The sequence below is a fragment of the Gadus morhua genome, chromosome 21, assembly GCF_902167405.1.
Source record: "Gadus morhua chromosome 21, gadMor3.0, whole genome shotgun sequence".
In the NCBI taxonomy this organism is placed as follows: Eukaryota; Metazoa; Chordata; class Actinopteri; order Gadiformes; family Gadidae; genus Gadus; species Gadus morhua.
The window spans coordinates 20,646,335-20,661,324 of NC_044068.1; the positions used below are offsets into that span (position 1 = coordinate 20,646,335).

At 44.4% G+C, this 14,990-nt stretch overlaps 1 protein-coding gene across 5 annotated transcripts in view; it reads left to right on the forward strand.

Annotated features, from left to right (window-relative positions):
- tbc1d32 (TBC1 domain family, member 32) overlaps nt 1-14,990 on the forward strand; it is a 69,450-nt gene that overhangs the window by 40,383 nt on the left and 14,077 nt on the right. For 3 of the 5 annotated variants that reach the window (XM_030345670.1, XM_030345672.1, XM_030345671.1), the window contains 4 exons: nt 149-226; nt 3,605-3,674; nt 7,513-7,622; nt 10,201-10,355. In XM_030345670.1, the coding sequence (XP_030201530.1) occupies nt 149-226; nt 3,605-3,674; nt 7,513-7,622; nt 10,201-10,355 (413 nt within the window). Of the gene's footprint in view, nt 1-148; nt 227-3,604; nt 3,675-7,244; nt 7,415-7,512; nt 7,705-10,194; nt 10,356-14,990 lie in introns of those variants that run through there. The other 2 variants (XR_003974339.1, XM_030345673.1) reach the window with 2 other exon arrangements.

The window sequence follows — 14,990 nt, forward strand, 5'->3', positions numbered from 1 at the left end:
GTCCCTTTGTACATGTTCATTGAGTCCGACTCTGGGTTGACCACATGAAGAACAAGCACCACAACACTGCGTGTTCTGAGCGTGTATGTTCCTGAATCATGTCAACGTTTAGGACAGTGAGAGCCTTTATGGTGGTTTTCTTCCTCAGTGCTGTCTCAGCTCCTGGAGAAGGTGGTATCAGTCAACGCAGCAACCCAACCCTTCTTCCCTCCTGCTCACTACAAAGGTTGGCTCCTACTCATTGCATCATTAAATACACGCAATACTTAACGCTATTTGTAAGCAGATGCTACTTCAAATTCTTCAGACAATAGTACTTATTGTAAGTTGCTTTGGATGAAAGCGTCTGATAAATGCCCTAAATGTAAATGTACAGACAATGTAAGTAACACTTGAATTCTGTGTATGGAGTCGTTTTAGGGAGATGGAAGAATATTATCCAGATTGGAAATATCTGAACTGAACTGAATATATATTGGATCCTTTTATTGGGCTGTATTTTAGTTACTTGTTTTCTCTATATTCATTGAACCAGTTAGATTTTACACTGAATTCAGATTAGTCGTGAGAAAGTAAGTACATGCTCACTTTAAGGGCTTGGATGTGCAGTCATTCATTTTGAAACACAGGCAGATTGTTGAATTTGTACAAATCTCAACAATATTTGCATTTCTCTATTGAATCTTGAAACGTATTGTGGATCTCTTAGGTCAGGTTTTCAATTTAAAGGTCTTGTATGCACCAGGGGTATTCTGCAGTCTACCTCGGGCGAAGCTGATCCCAGATCTGTTCTGCATGCAGAGCTAGTTCATAAAGATGATATCACAATGGCTGGGAATTGCCTTAAAGAATAAGCCGAATGATGAGTAATAAATAGTCGGCATGCTTTTCTGTGGTGGAGTACATTTGTCAATGAACTGTCCACACTGAAACAGAGAAAGGAGTCCCTTAAATAATAATAACTCGTAATGCAACAGCACTCGGTCTTACCTCAAAAAACCCATGTTCCCTGCAAAATGAAAAGATTATTAGGGAGAAGTTTTCAAGCAGAACTAATAGTGGGTGGGAAACTATCAACCTCTCAAAATAAGAACCAGCCTTGCGTTTTACTTCCACCCAATGGTAAGTGAATGAGAAAGTGTAAGACTGAACGTAAACACGCAGCCACCGTTTTGATGAGTCTGAAAATCAGAAGATATTTTGAGGGGTTTTACTTTAAAGCAAATAGAACTGAGACCTTTGCAAGCTGCTAAGCAGATGCTTTGTTATCTATAATTAATGGTGCGCAACTTTAACAGTTATCCATTTATATATGTTTAAAGCTTAACTACCCAACTCTTTTTTATACCCAGCTCAAATATAGTTTTGGCTTTCAGTACTGGCGTCAATCTGCTGGTGATTATTTTTGATTGTACAAAAGAGACTGTGTTACTATTTGATATTTGGACTTCAATCAGAAACACGAGGGGTGTTGAAGAAATCCTTTTGAGGTTAAATTAACGAGCAGGTCTGCGTGATGGTCCACTCAGGCTCCATTAAGGCCCACAAACACATATTTGTATTCCTACTTTTTTAAAACATGTGCCAAAAAGAGTTTTTACTGAGAAAACGTTCCTAAACCCTGTCCTTAACCAGCATACAACTAAAGCATGTCCTTAACCACAACACACCTATGCATAAACAATAGCATTTCTAGCATAACCCTAGCCTTGTAGCTACAGGTTAACGTCTCCTTGGTGTAACCCTAAAGGTGTGGTATCATGCTTTTTGGACTTTTCCCTTTGCTTTAGACTGTTATGTAATAACGTTTATGAATAATTAAACAGTGACTGATGGTACATTCTGAAATAGCCAGGGCCAACTGTACAGACGTATAAACTCTTAATAGCCATGTACCAGATGGCCGTTTGTCTGCCGTATGAATCGTGGGGATTCTTTATCAAAAGATTTGTTAAGGTTCAAAAGATTTGTTGCAATGCAAATACATCCCATTGCTCATCATCCCTCGGACACTAAACTCACCAATCATAACATTCTGACGTTTGATTTGACCTCATAGAAGTTTAGTTTCAGAGATTCATATTCCAGGGGGCTCCTTTTTATTTGAATGACCAACACTTGGAGTACAAAGTATTTTGCTGTGACATTGTGTCTGTAACAGAATGATCTGGAAGTCCCCTGTGACAACAGCCCGCTACATCAGGCCGACAAAACGTTTCTGTTACATTTACTGGACACCACCTGTGGAGACATGCATAGGAGATACTGTGGGCCCTATTTTAACGGTCTGAAATGCAAGTGAGAAGCGCCAAATGCAAGTAGCTTTGTGGGCGGTTCTATGGCGATGTTGCTATTTTACCGGCGGATAAATTACTCTTGCGCCCGGCGCAAATCTAAAAAGGGGTGGTCTGAAGTAGCCTAATTACCGGTAGGTGTGGTTTGGGCGTAACGTGCAAAAAACCAATGAGAGTGCCATCTCCCGTCCCCTTTAAGAGCGGCGCGTTTGCAGTCTCCGATGAGACAGATGCATGACCACATGAATTTCAAACCTGAAATGGCTCAGTTTATTGCCAAATCATATTGCCTAATTCACACATGGAATACCGTTTTCTTCCACAACTTCAGAAATACTGTCTCCTCAAATACATTTTGGCACACATATGATATGCGGTAACTGTGATTCTATTTAAGGATATACTCAATACATTAACAAACATTGTTTCTTACCAGTATTGTATGCATTATCGTTATCGGCTTGTGTTCCTAATATGCATGTTTCCCCCTGTTAACATTGCCATGGACTGTATTATGCGTTACGTCTTTAGTTTGCGTGTGTTTAAACAGACGGACGCACACACGTGCGCCCGCATTCATTTATTATTTCACACATACACACACGCGTGCCTAACACTCACTCGCGGTAAGACAATGTTTTCTCACAATCATATACTCATCAATCCTAAAAGTTACGGGCTTGTACGTCTGTGTCAAGAAAATATGTGTTTGCTGTACGGTGTTTGCAGATGCATTGATTTAATAGTACAACTTATTACCGCTGTATCAGCTGTTCTTTCCCAAATAATTTACCAAGAATGTGTGTCTATGTCTAGGTAGATGAGAGAAGCAAAGTTTATGTGCGAGGTGCACAAGCAACATTATGCATGCGTCCTTAAAATAGCATCTGAACAACGCGCCAATCACTTTAAACAAGATATTGCCTGGTTTGTGGCGGAATTGTTTTCTGAAACTGCAAAATAGCACCAGGGAACGTTTGCGCCAGAACACACCTCCTCCTTTTGCCGAACAGCCCCTTTGGGCGCAAGATCATTCCTTAATTTACCGACGCGTGGCGATTGAGGGAAAAGAACGCTCTGCGCCAGTTGAAAACTAGCAACGAAACATGGGTCAGTGTAGAAAGTCAATTGCGCTGGATGCAAGATAGGGCCCTGTGACTCCACTATCAAAATGAAGCCTTGCAAATGTAACATGTTGACAGATGCAAGGTCGTATGGACCGACCATTCCCTATGCTTTCATTATGAGCCTTATTCTTACATCTGGGTACAGAAGACTTCAGTTAAGATGGTTTTTTTGTTGTTTTACAGCTAAGGACAGCAGTGTGAAGAGGGTGGAACTGTCAGCTGTTCAGCTGTTGGGCATGAACATCTGTGTCAGGTATGTAGCTGCACATCACTGCTGTTATCAGTTCAGCCGGGAATTCAGAAACATGGAAAGGTCAACATCATTGAGCTCTTAATTGTCTGTTTGACATTAGAATTTGTATTCATTGTAGTCTAATTTCCTGTTAATAAAAGTGTTTGCCATACTACACCGCAGTCATTCTCAAAAATAATAGCATTTAGGGCAGTTTGTGTATGATATTCATGGGTACTGCATGCTTTATTCATGGCATTTTATTTAAAACACGTTCATTGATATGATATCCATATTATATCAATGATATCCAGGTCTATCACTACTTGAACTTGGACTTTGTAGATGTTATATTCCTCATTTATATTGTTCTATTACTAAATTATATACTGTATGTATACAGTGTGTGTGTGTGTATATATGTGTATATATATATATATATATATATATATATATATATACACACAAAATTGATCCCCCCCTCAAAGTGATCAATGGCACTTCACTAATATACCATATAGAATACCAAAAATATAAGTATTATAATCTATGTAAAGTGCTGAAATGTCTATAGTGTCATTTTCATGTGAGAACAATAAAATCCGAAATGGACCACCCACTGTAAGCACTCTTGTTGGTGGGACAATAGATGTCATTGTGGACAATATACCAAGATCCTGGTTCTATTAAAATTTATACCAATTCTTTTTTTCACAAAAAAATCCTAGAATTCTAACTAAGAATGATACTTTAGGTCGGATCGAGGGCAGCTCTCAGCCTCAGCGGAGCTCAGAATCCCAGGTTGACTCAATGAACAAGGACCAAACCACCCAGACTGACAGCTAACGTTTCGCCTACTGAGGCTATGGATGAAAAAAGGTTTCATAGAAGACGAGAGACAGCAATTGAAAAGGCACTAGATAACAGTGCAGCTCTGTGGATAAATCACAATGAGAAGAGTTTAAAAGTAACTGAGAATTGCATGTGGACAGCCTAGAAGGTCTGCCAAAATAACCTGTCTTTCAAAATGAAGCCACAGCTGGTGGAAGTGCATCATCTTAATGGTGTAAACTGTCGATGTATTCTGCATTATGACAAGCCTTGTCGTTATATGCTGATATTAATTTGAGAAAAAATAACGGCTCAGCTAGTGGACTGTATCAAAAGTTCAGTGTTCTTATTGATGAGAGCAGTGTGTCAAACAAAACATGCCTAATCATCTATATTAGGATTCCCTATGACAAGGAATCAAAAAAAAAAGTCATGGTCACCCAGTGCAGTCATGCACTGGATGCACCATGACATCCTGATCCAAAGCCTTCATAGGATGGCCATCTCTGAAGAAATGTTGCACTTTCCTGCTCCAAAGCTTTCCTACGACGGCAATCTCTTAAGACATGTTTCCCTCCCGGCTTGTTGGCTTTGCAACTGATGGGGCCACTGCTATGATGGGCTGATACAGAGGGGCAGCCACACTCCTACATGCGAAAATAGACCCCATCCTGACCGTTATTACCTGTTTCAACAACAAGTGACAACTCGCGGTCCATGATCCTGTGAAACACTTTGAAACACGCCATTTTCAGATGTTCATTGATTCTCTATAATCATTTTTCTCTCAAAGCCCTGAGTCTGCGGCTTCTGATATGGGGAAGCACGCTCACAGGATAGGAAGAGTGTTTGACTGGCTGTCCTCATCCTACATGTCTGTTACAGCTCTCTGGCAGAGCTATCCAGCCTTGGTCAAACTCTTTGGAGCCTTGATCCAGATGGAAATCCAGATGTTCCATAGAGGGGGCCAAATGTTGGGTGTTCATGGTAAAATGACACAATGACACTCTTTGGTGGATAGGCCGTTGGTAAGAGATGCGCTGGCGCGTCTGCAGGCCTTGTCCCTGTTTCTGCAAAGGAGAGAGGCCACAGCACCAAGGGCCAATGGTGTGAGGTGTTACACTGAGGACTCTGAGATATATGAGGCCAGCTGTGGTGTGAGGTGTTACACTGAGGATTCTGAGGTCTATGAGGCCAGCTGTGGTGTGTGGTGCAAGATGCCTGAAGGAGGAATTTAAAAGTTTCCGGAGTGTATGTGTCTCGGCCTAGCGACAGAGATTATTGGAAGGCAGAGGTCTTTCTTGAAAGATTTTCTATTTCCCTGGCCGACAACATTTAGCACAGGCTGAATGACGGCGGAATTAGTACGGCTGCAGCGGCTCTTTATCAGTCCAGTTCGTCAGATAGCCATCTGATGAGGACAAGTGCATCCTGTATGGGGACGACAAGTCTCCTGCTTTTGAGGCCGCAACCAGTCCCTTACTCCTCGAGGAGTTCTACCCATTCAAGTGTTGGTGTCACAGAAGACCCAATTTTGCTGCTCCATGCTACAGTGTTCACCACTGTCTCCACACTCCCAGTGTCAACTGCCTAGTGCCTAGTGGGATTCAGCGCAATGAACCATATTCCCACAGAAGACAGAAACATTAGACCCTCTCCACCCTGAACCGCCTACTGTTCATATCAGTAAATGGACCAGGGGTTGATCCTTCCCTGCCCAGCGATTGGCAGAGATGTGGGTGAAAGAGGGGCCACATGCTTCAGAAAAGACGACGGGGGTCTGTCACCAAAGCAGTTTTAGTATATAGCATATAGCATTGGCCTACACTGTAGCATTTTTATTTTACTTTGATGCCACCTTGTACTTTTGGATTGAGATTATTCATTCATTCATAAATAAGTGTTTCTGCATGCCTGGCCGAGTGGCACTGTCTATGGTATTGGAAGGGAGGTTTAATTCTTGCATGTTTTTTTTTTTGCGAATGATCGTAGCCCCTATGCGTCCACATGAGGAAAGTTCAAGTCAGGCTATTAGATTGAAAATATTGTTGTATGTTACTTGATGAGTTAAATAAGAAAAACATATTAAAATATTCCTGCAAATGCAGTGAAGAAGTTCAAGTTCTGAAATGCTTGATTTATTTTCAGCAATAAATCCCCCCCCCCCCCTCAGTTTTCAGAGATCACACACTGTATGTATGTATGTCTATATCTATATCTTTAGATACATAGATATATGTATATCGTACATCAATATATGGAGAACACATAAAGATTGAAAACTAGGATATCAACTTTCACATCTCGTGTAACATTCTATGAACGCATTAAAGCCCATTCACAACCTAGGGTAAATACGGATAGGAAATAGGAACCCTTTCATTCGGTCCCGGAGGTCGTTTTGTCTGTCAGTGGGTCCGTCGCCTCTGAGCTTGCGTATCCGGAGTGCTCCGGTAGAAGCGGAGCAATACCAACGGAAATCGAGGCGGCAGTATAGGGTCAGAAGTCCAACCAATTGCGAAAATAGAGAGAGTAGTATAGTATCTGGTATGTATATATATATTGTATTTAACGTTTTATTGTTCACCTGCTTTGGCAATGAATTGTAACTGGTGATTTAAAAATGGTGCAACATTTTGAGGAGAGAATCTGCGGGTTGGTGAGGGGTGTAACATTCCACCGCTCTGTAGGCCTACACTTTTTGCGTCTTTTTCTTTTGCCATTTTCGGATGACACAAAGCATTATCATCTCCTCTACAGATGCCATGTTTACGATTGTCGATGGCGGTAATTTGTGACACGACAGTCACTGCCCTCTAGAGAATGTATTGCGTAACATCCATAACAACGCTGAAACCGGACGGAGGTATGAAAGGTAGTCCCGGAGACAACGGTTGGTACGGACGGACGAATTTCGTCCGAATCCGGAGGTATGAATTGACCCCTAAAAGTATTTAGACTAATGTGAAAATGAGCTTTGGGTAATAATGAACATGAATGTGTTCATAATGTGTGAACTCTTCCCCAGGTACGGACGCTCCCTGGGCCTGCTGAAGGACGAGGGTACAGAGGAGCTGGCGCTGCTGCTGAAACACAGCCACCTCTTCCTGGCTGCACAGCGAGCCACAACACACCCCAGTATCCTCACTGCCACCGCCATGGACTCAGCCACCTGCCCCACACATTGGGAGAGGCACGGGAACTGGCCAAACTGACCGAGGTCAGAATTCGGACCAACGGCTGTACGCCTTTGGCCAGCAGGCCTTGGTTGATTATTTTAGACCACAGGCCTTAGAGAAAGTCAGTGTATCTATTGGCACTAACGACTGCCGTCTCAATCTACTTTCAGCCATTCGTTTTAAAGGGATGATATCTTGCTTTTTTTACTTTCCATTTTCTTAAGACTGTTGTATGCCGTATGTATACATGTTTTACGTCTGCTAAACTAGAAAAATCTAAGTCGGAGTCAGGGGGAGTATTGGCGTCCACCGAGAACCCTCTCAATAATTGGGTTCCGAATTAACATTCAATTAACATTCCGGCTACCCGCAATGTTTACAACTCTTCGGGGGTGGGAATTAGCAGACACACCCACAAAGCGTTCAACCAATCGCAACAGAGTGGGAGTGCTGACTTATCACAGCAGATTGGTCAGCCATTCACCGCTGACCAATCACAAGGGGGGCCTTAAAGCGACTTGAGACAAAACAACGTTTTTGAAAGATGCCAAATTAGTTTTGCAGAAATTAGAATAATAAGGGGTATTTTTAACATACAGGCATGTAACAATATTCTAGTAGGACCCCCAAATGCAATTATTAACCCTCAAAAAGCATGATATGGGATCTTTAATTGTACCCACTGTGCAGCAGCCATTACTGAAAACTCTTGTAACTCAAGCATTAAAGTATCTCCTTGTTGCTTTGGCCCTTCTTAGGGTTGACCTTGGTGTGTCTTGTTCCACTGAAAAGCCCTGTGGTGCTTCTGTGATGAATGGAAGGGGAAGTCTTCTAAGTTTGGGCTCTCTTCTTCTTAGTTGTCCATTATAACACGAAACATAGACTGAGAGAACATAGTTACAGCTGATGTAGATAATGTTGTTTGTAGTCAACCCACATAATAATAACGCGATGGGTTACAAATAGCAGTATTTTTGGTTCATAGTTTTGGTTTGAAGATATAAAAAGCTAAACTCTGTATAGGACAGAAGAAACTATGTTTGTCGAGATGTCCATTGAGAAAGTCCTATTTTAATTACCTCTAAATATTACAATTCAAATTAATATAAAACTGGTCGTTTTCAATACTACAAATAGGGATAGACATTAGGGGAAAAGTCTACTTACATTATTTATGATTGCCTGTGCCATAATGTTCACCACCATTTGAGCGTAACAAATGTCTAGCGGTGGTGTAATAATGAAGGGGCCGCTATTGCAAACACAGAAGTAAGCACTCAAGTAAGCACTCGTAAATAAATGTAAAATACATAAACCACAAGTAACCTTTGTAATATAAGCAAAGGTAGAGGACATGATGGCCCTCTTAATGGATGGTGGGTCTATGTTTTCTGTCCCCTTCCAACGCCTGATTAATAATGAATCTAGCTTCATTATTTTGACATATATGATGTGTAGCGGCCCTGTGGGTGTGGGGTTTCTACGCCACCAAGTTGGACAGATACAACGACACAGCACACAGAGAGCAGTTCAAAGGGATGGGTTATTTACCTCGTAAACTAAACCCCCAGGGTGGGAAAAGGCTCATCTACCTCCTCTAGGATACCGTTTGTATCAGTCCAACACTTTCCACCTATCCCTTTCTCTAAGGCCGTACCGCTCTTCCAGGCGATCGCACAGATCCTGCTTGTAGTGTGCTAGCCTTTCTTCCCCTTGTGGTAGCCTGCTCTGTCTTTTACCTGCAAGCACTCCCTCTTGATGACCTTCAGGCCTGCCTCGTTAAGGGGAGGAAGTCCATGTATGTCCATGTATGGTAGGCCAGACCTACCACTCACCTCACTCCTCCCTGCAGTCTGCCACAGATGTTTGTTATGAATACCTAGTCACTGTTGGCCATGTTTTGTACAGCATAGTAGGATGGCCGTTGGGAAGCAATTTCATGCTAATGTGTGGGTTACTTAGAAGTCATTAGTTTCCAGGCCCTGAATACACCAGAACATTATTAATTATTAACAACAATGTTCTTATTCCCGCCTACAATCAAACCGCTAACACCTAATAATACTCTCATTTGTAAGCCATTACCAAACACTGTTAACTACAGATACACAAAAAAACAATAATTTATATTAAAATCGCTGTAGTTTCAGTGCAGTGTAATTACCTCCACATTTATGACATTAAACCTGATAGTACTCGCTGTATCTTGCCCTGAGTTCGTGAACCAGTCCAAAAATGATGAATAATACATTAAGAAACAATAATGCAGTGCCAGCAATGCCCCATTTCTGTTCTCTAATGTGTAAATTAATTAGGCATTAGCTTCACAATAGCGTTGCAGACTAATATTCCAACGAAACCGGCTACATATCAAGGTCAAGGTCTAGCACAACAACAAACACTCGTCTGTGTTTCATGCTGTGGACTGAGATTGGATTTCCTATATTGGTGTCTATAATCCTCATTTTATTTTATTTAAAGTTTGGTCAATAGCTTTTCCTCACCTAAAGCCACACATCCTCAACCCTAAGCTCCAGCTGCCGTCCCAGATCTCCACCCGGGCCAGGACTGGCTGGCCGCCACCCTGTTCCTCATGATGGCGGGCGACGGCGAGCGGGCGCGACGCTGGCTGGTGGACTTCTCTTCTCTGCTCTGCTCCGCCTTCCTCTGGCCCGCCCGCATGCACAGCTCTGTGAGTACTGACCTACCGCTGGTGGACTCTGTGAGTACTGACCTGCCGCTGGTGGGCTCTGTGAGTACAGACCTACCGCTGGTGGGCTCTGTGAGTACCGACCTACCGCTGGTGGGCTCTGTGAGTACAGACCTACCGCTGGTGGGCTCTGTGAGTACAGACCTACCGCTGGTGGGCTCTGGTCCTCAGGGGAACATTATGTTTATTTCCGTCTTTTGAAGGAGAAAACACAGTTCCTTAGGAGGTAGAGAGCTTGATGCAGTTATGGCAAAAAAGAACTGGAAGTTAGGGACCTTTCTTTCAAAACTGAATCTGAATCCATGCAGAAATGTTGCTAGGCAACGTACCAAAGTGTGTGGGCGGGACTTTAGAGTCTGACCAGTGATTAAAGATACAAAGGGTTTAATAAGCAGCACAGTTGGGTGTCTACCAGTGTCTTGAATGTGATGTTGGCACCAATTAGAACCCAGTGAAGCCTAGTAAAAGGGATGACATTTGATCAGTACCAGTTCTTCAGTATTCTGGATGTCTGTTGTCCATTTTGTTGGGCCTTTGAATTCGTGACTCCTGGAGAACAGTTACTATACTGCGGTTGGATCGTTCACATAGAAATCCTTTCAAAATATCGATCTTCCTAACCTTTGTGGTTCTCCAAAACTGTATCATCTTATATGCGCCTTACTCAACTTGATCTGACTGTAGAGGGGGGGTGCTGTCTGACGGTGGGGGAGGGGGGGCAGTCTTTTACAGGTAGACCATTTATGCTTATTTCATATAGGCTGTCAGACTGTGGACCTGCAGCCTGATCTATACACAGAGAGTGAAGTTTAGATTATTTTATACTTTTGTATAATATAAAAGATATACATATGTATATATATATATATATATATATATATAAACATATATATATGTGTATTTATTGTTGGACGTCATAGTTAAGGCCGTAGGTATGTTTTGCTTCAGCGGCCGCCTAAGCTGTTAAGTGCTAAAGCCTGAGTTCCTAGACCCCTGGCTCAACTACGGTACCCCTAGACCCCCTGGATCAGCTACGGTACCCCTAGACCCCCTGGATCAGCTACGGTAGCCCTAGACCCCCTGGCTCAGTACCCCTAGACCCCCTAGCTCAGTACCCCTCAACCCCCTGGCTCAGTACCCCTAGACCCCCTGGCTCAGCTACGGTACCCCTAGACCCCCTGGCTCAGCTACGGTACCCTAGACCCCCTGGCTCAGCTACGGTACCCCTAGACCCCCTGGCTCAGCTATGTTAAACTAGGTCCAAAGGGAGAACCTATTGTTTAGTAGATTCACACAAATCCATGTTTACATTTTCAATGTGTAGGCGAAGACACTTTGACGAAGGGTCTAAATAGAAATCGCCTATCAGTTAAATTTACTTTAGGTTGCTATTAAATTGTTAGTTAAGGTAAAATACTGACAATGAGGAAAATAATAAACTTGGAATACAAGACTTATGTATATGACAATTTCTAGTTGTTTGTTATTGTTATCTAATCCAATGAGACTACAGGCTTGGTGGGAGTTGTCTCAGAGCTAACCTGACCTGGACCAGGTTTGCCCCAGGTAAGGGCTTCAGCATGAGCCTTCAGAAGGCATGAGCCTCCTGAAATCTGGCTTCCCCTGATTCTGCCTGAACATGTTAATCCAGCCTCTTTTAACAGACATTAGTGTGGTCCTCGTCAGAGGACCAGAGGGACCGCAGGGGGGTGGAGGAGGTCAGAGAGGTAACGGGGGGCCAATGCATGAAGGGACTTGTATGTGAATTTTGAATTTCCGCATTAAATTTTGAATTTAATGCGGAACTTGACTGGTAACCAGTGGAGCTGCATCAGGGTGGGGGAGATGTGCTGCCAGGGCTTAATGCCAGTTAAGACCCTGGCAGCTGAGTTCTGCACATATTGCAGTCTGTCCAGGGTTTTAGAGGGGAGACCGGTGAATATGGCGTTGCCGTAGTCCAGGCGGGTAGAAATGAAGCAGTCGATCAGGGTTTCAGTAACCGAGTCTGAGAGTGAGGGTCGGAGTCGGGCGATGTTCTTCAGGTGGTAGAATGCAGATCTTGTGACGTTCTTAATGTGGGACTGGAATGATAGGGGGGGGTCCAGGATGACACCCGGGTTGCGGACTACGGGTGATGGGATGATGGAGCAGCCATCCACTTCCAGGAGTAGATCACCAACCTTCCTGAGCAGTGACTTGGGGGCCACCACTATGAGTTCCGCTTTATTGCTGTTCAGTTTGAGGAGGTTGGAGGTCATCCAGGTTTTTAGTTCTTGCAGACAGTTGATTTGTGGACCAGGCGGGAGCTGAGTGGAGGGTTTGGTGCTGATGTATAGTTGAGTGTCATCAGCATAACAGTGGAAACTGAGACCGTGGTGACGAATAATTTGGCCAAGGGGGAGCATGTATATGGTGAAGAGGAGAGGGCTGAGCACAGATCCCTGCGGTACGCCATGATTGACTGGAGCCAGGCTGGATTTGGCATCTTTCAGGGTGACATTTGCGGTTTGCGGTTGGAACGGTAGGACTGAAACCAGAGCTGAGCCCCTGAGGCTGATGAGCTCAGCGAGACGGGTAAGGAGGATGGAATGGGACACTGTGTCAAAGGCTGCAGAGAGTTCGAGGAGGATGAGAATGGAGATGAGGCCATTGTCGGCGGCAGTGAGAAGGTCGTTGGTGATTTTAGTGAGGGCGGTCTCAGTACTGTATCGAATTCTGAAGCCTGATTGGAGGGGTTCAAAGAGCTCATGGTGGGACATGTGATGTTGGAGCTTGGAAGCCACTGCTCTTTCCAGGATTTTACTTAGGAAAGGAAGGTTGGAGATCGGTCGATAGTTGTTTGGGTCGTCAGGGTCCAGACCAGGCTTTCAGGGTGGGAATAACTGCTGCTATTTTGAAGCCTGAAGGCACCACACCGGAGTCCAGTGAGCAGTTGATGATGGCGGCAATAGAGGAACAGATGACAGAGAGGCAGGTCTTCACCAAGGTGGTAGGCATAGGATCCAGCTTGCTGGAAGAGGGCTTAGCCTTGGACACCAAGTCAAGCACCTGGTCAGAGTCCAGTGTGGTGAAAGAGGAGAAACAGAACTGCAGTGGACAGGCAGTAGGGGTGTCGGCACCAGGATGGGGGGGAGTAGAAGAGGGTGGCGTAGACTGCTGCAGAAGGTGGTTGTGAATGGATTCCACTTTGTTTTGGAAGAAATCCAAGAACCTGGAGCACAGGTCTACGGCGTCAGTGGGTTGGGGAGCATCGGGTGGGCGCATGAGTCTGTTGATGGTTTTGAAAAGCTTTTTGGGGTGGTTTTGTTGGTTATTAATAAGCATGGAGTAGTAGAGTGTCTTTGCCTTAGACAGAGCCTCATTGTAGTCCCTGATATGGTCTTTGTAGGCCTCATGATGTACGGTGAGGCCAGATGTCTTAAAGCGCCTCTCAAGCCGGCGGCCAGCTGCCTTCCTGAGGCGGAGCTCAGGAGTAAACCAGGGAGCGGGGCGTGAGAAGGAGACCAGTCGAGTTATGTGAGGGGCGACTGAGTCCAAGCTGAGGGAGAGACCAGTATTGTAATGTTCCACCAGACCATCCACGGAGGTGTTAGGAGGGGGGGTGGCCAGGTGGGTCGCTAGGGTAGAAGACATAAGGGATGCGCACACCTGTTTGATTTTCCGGAATGTGATCGTTTGATTACTGGGCTGACTGGGTAGGGGCACAGGAACAGAGAATGAGATGGTCAGATATAGCCAGGTCATCACACTGGAGATGACGGGGGCTGATTCCAGTGGGGCACACAAGGTCAAGGGTGTGCCCTTTGGTATGAGTTGGATCAAGCACATGTTGGGCAATACTAAAACAGTCCAATAGTGACATCAAATCAGAAGCAAAGGGGCAGTTAGCGGAGTCCACATGGATGTTAAAGTCACCCAACAGAATGGTAGATGGGTACAAAGGGCAGATGGTGGCGAGCAACCCAGAAAGCTCTGACAATAAGTGGGTGGAGGCTTTAGGGGGCCGGTAGATAAGAAGAACTTGAAGCTGTGTAGCACCTGCCAGTGCAAAATGGAGACACTCAAATAAAGTGGAGCTAACTGGGAATTCTTTGACCTGTAAATTAGATCGGTGAATGACAGCTAGCCCACCACCGGGGCCAGGGCTACGGGGTTCTTGATGTACATAGTCTGGGGGAGTGGCTTGATTGAGGGTTACAAAGTCCTGCTGGCTCTGCCATGTCTCTGTCAGACAGGAAGTCAAGCTTTTTATCCAAAATAATATCATAAATGAGTAGGGCTTTGTTATTGAGTGAGCGAGCATTCAGTAACATGAACATGGCAGCCCTGTTAGTGGAGGCTACAACAGGGGTCACAGTGCAATTGATGCAGAGCAGGGGGCGTAGTTTGTTTTGATGATGTTGCTGCAGTGAAGCATTACACCTAACTGCGGGGACAGCTGGAGTAGTATTCATGTAAACAAACTTATGTCGGGCAGCCCTATGCACGTAGTGGGGGCGACGAAGAAGGCAGAGAGATCTGATGACCTCGAGGCAGTTCGGAGAGGAGAGAGTGCTGTATTTGAAAAGTTCAGCTGCAGAGTATTTGTAGAGTCATGGCACGTCCGGCTGGGAGCGT